Source organism: Numida meleagris, chromosome 3 (assembly GCF_002078875.1).
Source record: "Numida meleagris isolate 19003 breed g44 Domestic line chromosome 3, NumMel1.0, whole genome shotgun sequence".
Lineage (NCBI taxonomy): Eukaryota > Metazoa > Chordata > Aves > Galliformes > Numididae > Numida > Numida meleagris.
In genome coordinates, this window is record NC_034411.1 from 22,021,750 (window position 1) to 22,031,257 (window position 9,508).

Sequence of the window (9,508 nt, forward strand, 5' to 3'; positions counted from 1 at the left end):
GAACGGCCCACCCCGGCCCCTCCCACGAGCTATTCTCCCGGACTCGCCATGGCGGCGAGCGGGAGGCGGTGCCACGCGGGAGGGGCGGGGAAAGGCGGGACGGGGCGGAGCAGCTCCAGCTCTCGCGATATCTCCCGTACGCGGCGCCCGGGCCGTTGCATCGGCCGTTACCTGGCGGGCGTTGTTTACGGCGGCACAGCCAATGGGAAGCGCGGAGCTCGATCGGGGCGGGCCAATGAGAGGGAGGGGCGGCGTGTTCAAAACGCGCCGGTGCAGCGAGCGGCCGGCAGCTCGCGGTACGGCAGTGCCATGCCTAGTCGGCCCGAGGACTACGAGGTGCTGCTCACCATCGGCGCCGGCTCCTACGGCAAGTGCCGCAAAGTGCGACGCAAGGCCGACGGCAAGGTGAGGGGCCGCGGCCGGCCGGTTCCGGCTGCGCGCTCCCGGGAGCAGCGGGGGCTCTGGCGGCTCTTCGTCCTGCCTTAAGTCGCTCCGTGTGCGTTTTGTGTCGTTTCCCTTTTGCAGATCCTAGTATGGAAGGAGCTCGACTACGGTTCCATGACGGAGGCGGAGAAGCAGATGCTCGTTTCGGAGGTGAATCTGCTCCGCGAGCTGCGGCACCCCAATATCGTCCGCTACTACGACCGCATCATCGACCGGAGCAGCACCACCCTCTACATCGTGATGGAGTACTGCGATGGCGGGGACCTGGCCAGCGTCATCGAGCGCTGCACCAGGGAGAGGTGCGCTGCGGCCGGGACGGGGAGCTCCCAGCGGAGCGGGGCTCGCAGTAACAGACACAGCTCGGCCCAGCAGCCCCTCTGAAATGGGAGAGGGGTGCACGAAGCACCGGTGAGGGCTGTGCTAATGGCGAGTTAGCGCACGTTGCATCTTAGGGAGGACTTCTTGTCAGAGTAGAACAGGATGCCCGGGGAGGTGGTCTCATGAGAAACAGATCTATGTGATGTTTGTGTTGTAGATCGTGGGAGTACTGCGCATCCCTTAGAGCATTTGAGAGTGGAGGGAAATACTATGGGGACTCACTAACAAAAGTCTAGGTGTCTTCCAGTGTTATCAGAATGGCTTTTAATTTCATTTTAAAAAAATGTGTATTTGTCTGTTGTCACTATGTCTTTAAAGGTAATAAGCTTGATTTAGTGAGCTATAGCAACAGTATTTTTAAGCTATAGGACTAAAACTGGTAACAACTACTTCAATTTAAGTACACTATATGGTGTGTTGTATGGGAACTGCAGAGTCATGGCCTGACCCACTGATTGAGCACCTGGAGGAAAGACCCAGTCAGCCCTGGGAGCACAGGTGAAGGCAATTCACCTGTGTGACCAGAAGGGGTGGAGCCAGGCTCCACTCCTCTTAGGCCTCATTTAAGGGCTGACTGCCCCTGAGGAAGGCTCTCTTTATGGGGATCCTTCCTTGGAAGCCTTTCCCTGCGAACCCAGAATCTTCTGATATGGGTGAGCAATCTACTGCCCTTCCCTTGTAGCACCTTGCTATTGTGCTGGTCCTTCCACCTCTTTTGTAACACCTTTTCCATTGTGTTGGTCCTTCTGATCATTACATGTGTATTAATATTTCTTAACACTTTCATCTTTCAGACACTACTTGGAAGAAAGCTTTGTTCTCCGAGTATTGACTCAGTTGACGTTAGCCTTGAAGGAATGCCATAGACGGAGTGATGGTGGAGTCACTGTGCACCGTGACTTAAAGCCAGCAAATGTCTTCCTAGATGGCAAGCAGAATGTTAAACTTGGAGATTTTGGACTGGCTAGAATATTGCATCACGACACCAGCTTTGCCAAAACTTTTGTTGGAACCCCGTATTATATGTCTCCAGTAAGACCTCTGTTCTGTTCCTTTTTGTCCCTCTAAGGTCTGTTTTCTGCAGTGTTGGTTTCAGAGTCTGTTAATGCTTGAGAGGATTTAATGAGGAGTTGCTTGTCTTAAATGCGGGTGACTTGTAAAGTGTATATGTGTTCTAAAGACAAGATTATTTTGCAGGGTGTTAGCTTAGTTCTATGCCCTTGAACTATTATTAAGGTAAGTTATGTTGGAGCAACTTTCTCTGTAGAAGGAACAGAGGAGCTAGAGCATTCTTGTGTTTTGTAGTGTTAATATAAAGAGGCTATTAAATTACCTGCTGAGGGTGAGATTTCAAGTTGTGTTAGAAATGAGCAAGAGTTATTTCCCTGATACAATGCTTTTTTTTGTGGGGGAAATATTAATGCTGTCTGAAATAGGGGATTGTATCAGTTGAGGACTGATGCAACACTTCAGTCTTGCATAGTGTGGTATTGCTACAACTGTAGACCCTGATAGTAAGAATTGCTATGGAGGTTAATGAACCAAGAACCTTAAAAGCAACCCCAGAAATCAGTGGTTGAATTCAGGTTTGAACAGGAGGGGAAGATCCTGTAATAGGAGAGAAATGTCTTAGTTAATAAACTTAAAATTTTTCTTTCTTCAGGAACAAATTAACCACATGTCATACAATGAAAAATCTGACATCTGGTCTCTAGGATGTCTTCTATATGAGTTATGTGCTCTCACGTAAGTATGGTAATGTGCAACGAATGTGGAAGCGTAACTGCTAATGTGTATAGAACTACTCTTCATTTAAACAACAGCTTAAAGGATTCAGAGATGAGTCCTAAATTTCTATTTCTGTACTTCTCTTGACAGTAGATAATTAATCTTTGCTGCTTATTTCGTAGTCAGATACTTTAATGAAAACAAATCCTGTAAAACTGGTGAGATAATTCCTGAAAAATATTATTCTTCAGGCCTCCGTTTACAGCTTACAACCAGAAGGAGTTGGCAGAAAAGATAAGGGAGGGGAAGTTCAGACGAATACCGTATCGTTATTCAGAGCAGTTGAATGAACTTCTCAAAGAGATGCTGAACTTAAAGGTAAGAATCAGTTCTTAATTTTCTGCCTATGATATGAGCTAATACCAAAGTATTTGTTTTCCTTCTCAGTTATGAAACAAACTAATCTGCAGTAGTGGTTGCCATCATCTTGTCACCAGCAATATTACCTGTGTAGGAAAGTGAGGGGAAAAACCGTGCTTCAAATATATTTAGAAAAAGAAAAAAGGAGGGGGGTGGGCAGCAGCAGCAGCTCAAGAGCTACACTAGGTTAAAAGGATGCAAAATAGTGTCTCAGTATGGCCTATTGGAATTTTCTAACAACATGCTTTAACCTGAAGTTAGACCTTGTTAAAATTGTTCCACCATGCTGTGTAAATAACCTAAACCTCCAGCAGATGTGGGTTCTTCAAGTTCCCTACCCATTCAGGCTCTGAAAGGAATAGTTACCTGTGCTGAGAGAGCCAGACTTGCGGCTTCTGGTGCTGAAGGCCAGTAACAGTCTCCTACCTCAGCTTTTGTCTGGTTGATAATTCAGCATGCCAGACCTTAGCTGTTGTCCTTCCCATGCTTTTTTTTAATCAGCTTCTCCTTCACTGTAAAGCACTTCAGCTGGTTTCCACCTGGGGGTGCATCTTGCTTGGGCATCCATGGCAATATTTTTTTATTGATTACAGCTGACTGTTACCGGTAACTTCTCTCCTTCAGGATTATTGCCGACCCTCTGTTGAAGATATTCTGCAGCATCCCTTGATAGCAGACTTAGTGGCAGAAGAGCAGAGAAAAAATCCTGATAAAAGAGGCCGGAGATCAGGAGAGCCAGAGAGGGTGCAGCATTTGGATGCTCCAGTGAATGAACTGAAGCTGAAGGAGCAACAATTACATGAAAGAGAGCAAGCCATTAAGGACAGAGAGCAACGATTGGAGCGTATGATATTCCTCTTTGGGAAGAGGGTGGGGATTCTGATTCAAAAGAATAAGTGCTGAGGAAGGAAGTGTAGACTGTCTTCAAAACTCATTTTAATGTGCAAGGCCAACATACTCCTGTAGTTGCTACTAGAATTCTTAAGTAATCTATACTGGTTTGTTCTTGTTTCCAGTTGCTAAGATGTACTCGACAGTTCACAGACCAGGCTTGCATTTCTGAAGACTATCAAAATTGAGCAGTAATTAGCAAAGTACACAAAAAACCAAGGTCCAAATACATTGCTCTGCACTGTGCAGGTGTAGGCTGACCTTCATGTATTCTGTGCAGGTTAGCGCTAGCTATGTTATACTCACCTTAGGCTATACATGAATGTTGGAGCAAAATATACCTGAGTGAATGGTCAGCTGCTTTCATAGAAGCTGCATTCTACAGGTAGCTTGCATGTGAAACGGTGTAGGTGGCTGTTCCTGAGGTGTTAGGACTTCCTGGCTACACAATACTTCTTTACATATGTAGTAGGATCTGCCATATAGGTTTTTAACTACATACGACTTTCTGAGCTTAAATAACAGCTGCTGTTGTAAAATAAGATGTTGAGTCATAGCTGATTTTTAATTGGCATCTAAATACTTATTCAGTTCTGATGTTGTTTGCCATGAGATAGTGTGCAGAACAGAAATCTGCTGTAGCTTTGTGGCATATGTCACTTTGTTTTCTAAAGAACAACTAATGTATTCAAGAGCGCTTGTTTAGTGCTTTATTAATGTATTTGTAAAGCTTGTATCTGCATAACATTTACCTTGTTTTGCTTAGAGATACAGAAGCAGAACATGGGTACATCTGGCAGACTACTACTGCAGTCTTTTTCCACAAGGAAATACACCATGCACAATCCTTTAACTTTATCATTTACATTGAAACATTACATACTACCATATTTCTATTTTCAGAGAGAGAACGAGAACTCTGTATTCGAGAGAGACTGGCAGAGGACAAACTTGCTAGGTATCTTACTAACCTATAATTGCCTAGATTAGAAGCTCTACAGCCTTACTACAAAAAAGTTTAAACTTTCCTTTTTCAAAACAGAGCTGAAAAACTGATGAGGAACTACAATCTCTACAAACAACAGAGGACGTTATCTTCTATAGATGGTCCAGGTATGCAAGCATACAGGGAGCCACTTCTACTGACAGATGTAGGCTGGTATGACCAGAAGAATGCTCATGCTCAACATGCTGTATGTAGTCCCATTGTAGCAATACAGAACCCCATTATGTCTGCCTGGGAAGAGACTCTTGATTTTCTGCTTAGCAGGAAGATATGAGCAGTGCTCACTTATCAGTGTGAGTTACCACTGTCAGAATTACAGTTTTTTGTTTTGTGAATTAGATTCTTGTGATGAACTAACCAAGTGCTGACTTGTAATCCAAACCTCCTCAGAGCTGTACTTATTTTAGTTGTTGTCTTACAGACCTTTGATATAGTAAATTTCAATAAAATGTCAAATGCCTAATTACTTCAGCTTTAGTTCAATGTCTACAGTCCTCAGAGTGGGAACTAATATTTGTTGTGAGTCACCCAGCATGATCAGTGCCTCACTGAGCTCAGAAGAATACAAAGTGGTTTTAATTCAGTTTAATTCACGAGAACTGAAAACAGATCTGACAATGTGCAATAACACTTGACTACTTACATCTGTTTTACAGGATTTAGTTGCTCATAACTTTGTTTTGTGCTTACTTTGGCCTTGCTAATATTCAAATCCTCCTTCTAATAACTGGTAGTATCTACTGCTCATTGCACTTTAATAGTATAAATGACTTAAGTATTTAGGTACTACTTCCTCTTTCTGTTAGGAAGAGCAACAGTGAAAGCACAGGATGGGATATTTAAACAGTGGCTCTCAAGTAGTACTGCTAGAACAAAGAAATGCGAATACCCTTTAACACGAAGAAAAATATCTTCATTTAGTTTTGGTCAGAGATCAAGCAAGATAAGCATGCGTCATTGCCTCTAATATAAATAAAACTGAAGTTGCTCCCCTCAAGAAGTGGCTATCATGGTGTGAAAGAACACAAGTAAAATATCCCTGGAAGCTAGTGGTATTTAAGTGTTTCTAATATACCTGTCTACTTTGAGAATTCTTTCTCTCCCACCATCTTCTGTTTCATCCATTAAAAAATATAAAATGAAATAAAAATTAAACTTGTCTTGGGCTGTCTGATGTTGATAGAAGCATAAAGCTAAACAAGCTTCAGCACTTCCTTCTGTTCTCTTCCCATTCTCCCACTCCTTCATACACTGTTTTGATATTAACGGGGATATTAATGTTTGAAGATAAGCAAAGGCACTTGGAGTAGCTAACACCTATAGACAGACAATGCAGAAAAGTAAATGTAGCTGTTGCAAGAGTGATAGGCTTTTGTTCTATTCTAAGCCGTAGACTATGTAATTAGACACTTCTGTAACAATGTTTTCTACTCTTCCAATTCATTCTATGCTATTGTAACACTGTTTCTGTAATTTACCTGCACCTGACACAGGTGGTGTAAGTGTTCTTGCAATACATTATCAAGATCGTTTGTTGCTTCTTTAGTTTGCTTTAATCCTCTGTCTTTCTCATCAATGGATTGCATCCCTCACAGATTTCTTAATTTCTAGTTCTTCCTCAAAGTTGTCTGCATGGCTCCCTTCACAGTAAAATGGAATACCAAAGATCCTACTTTCTAGGAGCCTGTCCTAAAGGCTATTTCTGCAGAGAAATAGGTGTTCTCTTTATTCCAAGTGGTATTTCCTGAAGAACTCTCTAGAAGCAACAGTGGCATGTACCCTTTTATTGCAATCACTTTAAAACTTTGCTTTCAAATTTTTGTCCAAAAGTGGAATTATTGCCATGAACTGAGATGCATTTAATTAGATCACTTCGATCCATAGGTAGCTAACAAAATAGATGATAGGATTAAAGCTTATAAGATAAGCAATAAATGCTGAGATGCACTAATTCAGTTTCTGTTTGTTTGTTTCTTAAGATAATGCACTCCTGCTCCCCTTTTCCACAACGAAGAAGAAGGTCCACTTTGGTGGAAGTGAAGAGACTGCTATGCCTTCTGTTAATGTGGAAAACTATCCCCTTTCGAAAGGGAAATGCTCTGACCTCAAAAGGCGCCTGTATGCTGCAAATCTACGAGCTCAAGCACTGTGTGAACTGGAAAAGAACTATCAACTAAAGAGCAGACAAATCTTGGGCATGCGCTGAAACTGTAACATAGGTGTACAGTATTTATCTTTTTAGAGTTGATTATATGAATGGGAAGGTCCTTACGCCTTCCTCTTTCAAGCTGGAACCTACTGAAAATATATTTTAAATCTTTATACAAATTCTTTTTTCTATGATATAACAAGGGCATAAGAGACTATGTTACAAAAACAGGTCATTTTGATATCAAATCAAACAAGCTGAGCTGTATTATTAAAAATATGTATTTGCTTTTCTTTGTTTACTACATGTTTTTTCTCTGAAAAAAAGGAAATAACATAGCAAAATAGATTTTTCTAGATCTGGTGTGAAAAACGTTCAGCTGGAAAAAGTACAGACATTCACAGTCTAGGTTAAAATCACGCTGTATATAATGTACAGTACTTGATGAAAATATTCTTAGGTAGAATGCTTTTATTTTTCTACTTGTAAATATTTTTTAGCTCTTAAAAGAGCAAAAAGATTTTATGAAATCTCTTTCCACTACCAAAGTGACCTAATGATGGAATCATAGGGCTTGGAAGGGACCTCTGGAGATCATCCAGTCCAACCCTCCTGCTAAAGCAGGTTCCCTAGAGTAGGTTGCACAGAAAAGCATCCAGGCAGGTTTTGAATATCTCCAATAACTGACAAGTTTATAATCCTTGCTGCCTGGACAGCTGCATGGCTTTTTGTCAGCTCCTAAGAAGACCTGGTTCAGGGTGTGTATTTGAAGAAGACATCTTTGTTGGCTTATCTTAAAAATGTGGTGTATACTGATCCCTTGGGTCTGCTCTCCTGGGTGGGACACCATCCAGGGTATTGGCACCTATCTTGTGGGGAGGGGAAATTCTACTTTGAATAGCAAGTATTTTCTTCAAGCTTTCAGCCTCCATCTTTCCCATCACAATTCTCTGCTGGAGTAGTTGCTGGTTGCTTAGGATGGTGTAAGTTTGATAAGCTAACTCAGATTCATGAATACAAAAAAATCCTTTGGAACTCCCATGCTGGGTATATATTACATATGAAGATTTCTCTTTGTTGAAGTGCTTAAAACATATTCATAGAAAGCAGCAGATTTGATTATTGTGTGTTCTCTTGTTGGGCCAAGAATGCTATTTAAAGGTATTCTATATGCTTTCTATCTCAAAAAGAGAATCTCATTTGAAAAATCAGTCTATCTTGGTGAATTCACTGACAGACAAGCATTTGTATCACCAAACCATAGTTCTCCACCTAGTTCTTGACAATCCAGAAGAGATGTGTCATGTTACTTGCATAGTGGTTACTACTTTCGCTACAGCCTTTGCCTAAAATATAATCATTTTGTTTCCTATTTTAAGATTACCATTATTCTGGTGGCCAAATGTAGTATTAAATATGGTGGAAGTATCTGTCAGGTGTGCATGGACAGCTGCTGTGCCGTAGAGCTCAGTGCAGCTTTCCTTTTGCATTCATAAATACTGTTTAAGATGCTCACATGTAATTTAAGGATGAATCCACGCTTTTTCACAATGTTTGTGTATGCAGATCTTTCTGTTGTGTGCTTCAGCCAGAAAATCTGCAATGCAGTTCTACTGACATTCATATGGATCCTTATTGTATAGCCCATAAAAGACCAAAGGGCAGAATTTGCAGTAGTATACTTCTAATCTGAAAAAATGGGAGATGCAAGTATTTTAGAATCATAGAATTAGCTAGGTTGGAAAAGACCTATAAGATCATCCAGTCCAACCATCCACCTACCACCAGTAACCCCACTAAACCATGTCTCTCAACGCTATATCTAAATGTTTCTTGAAACCTCCAGGGACGGTGACTCAACTGCCTCCCTGGGCAGCCCATTCTAGCGCCTGACCACTCTTTCAGAAAAGTAGTGTGTTGTTGGACACTTTGCCATCTGCAAAATACAGGTAGTCACAGAAGGAAACAAAAGCAACCAAGAGAAGAAATGAGTAATTAATGATTCAGGAAAGACGGTATCGTTAGTTGGCTGATGTTTGTAAGCACTTTGCTTATGAAAAGGCCTAACTAATAAAATGGCTTGACTTTTTTTTTTTCTCTTGGACCATGTAAATTGAGCCAATAATTTCTGCATTTACAAGTAAGATATCTTTGAAGCAATACCTGCAGCTTCCCTTTTCATTTAATTCTCTAGTGACCTCAAGATGGTGCTGTTGCCCTGTAACTGCTGGGAACGGCCTGTAGCCCATTGATACATTAACTAACACAAAATTTGGGATCTGACTGAAATATGTTTTTATCTGTTTTGTTTCAGAAAATTCTAAGTGTGTTGCTGCAAGATATTAGTATATTTAGGCTACGGATGCTTTTGTACTGGCCAGTGCAATTAATTGTAATTATCTGTGGTTTGCCATTTTGCATCTTTTATCCATGTTTTATACAAATAGTTGAATCAAACCCTTAGTTAACAATTACACTATTATGAACAGGAG

General features: G+C 41.4%; 1 protein-coding gene across 1 annotated transcript; it reads left to right on the plus strand.

The window, feature by feature from the left end:
• NEK2 (NIMA related kinase 2) lies at positions 221 to 7,309 on the plus strand. Its single transcript, XM_021390067.1, has 9 exons — positions 221 to 405; positions 526 to 743; positions 1,617 to 1,854; positions 2,486 to 2,568; positions 2,802 to 2,928; positions 3,595 to 3,814; positions 4,765 to 4,819; positions 4,904 to 4,974; positions 6,847 to 7,309. Exons 1-9 carry the CDS (start codon positions 310 to 312, stop codon positions 7,071 to 7,073), a joined length of 1,335 nt encoding a protein of 444 aa, XP_021245742.1. The 5' UTR covers positions 221 to 309; the 3' UTR covers positions 7,074 to 7,309.

Coding starts and splice junctions, on each gene's coding strand:
- NEK2 (XM_021390067.1), top strand. CDS start 310: ATGCCTAGTCGGCCCGAGGACTACGAGGTGCTGCTCACCATCGGCGCC. Junction 744..1,616: donor GAGCGCTGCACCAGGGAGAG/GTGCGCTGCGGC, acceptor TTCATCTTTCAG/ACACTACTTGGAAGAAAGCT. Junction 2,929..3,594: donor AAGAGATGCTGAACTTAAAG/GTAAGAATCAGT, acceptor TCTCTCCTTCAG/GATTATTGCCGACCCTCTGT.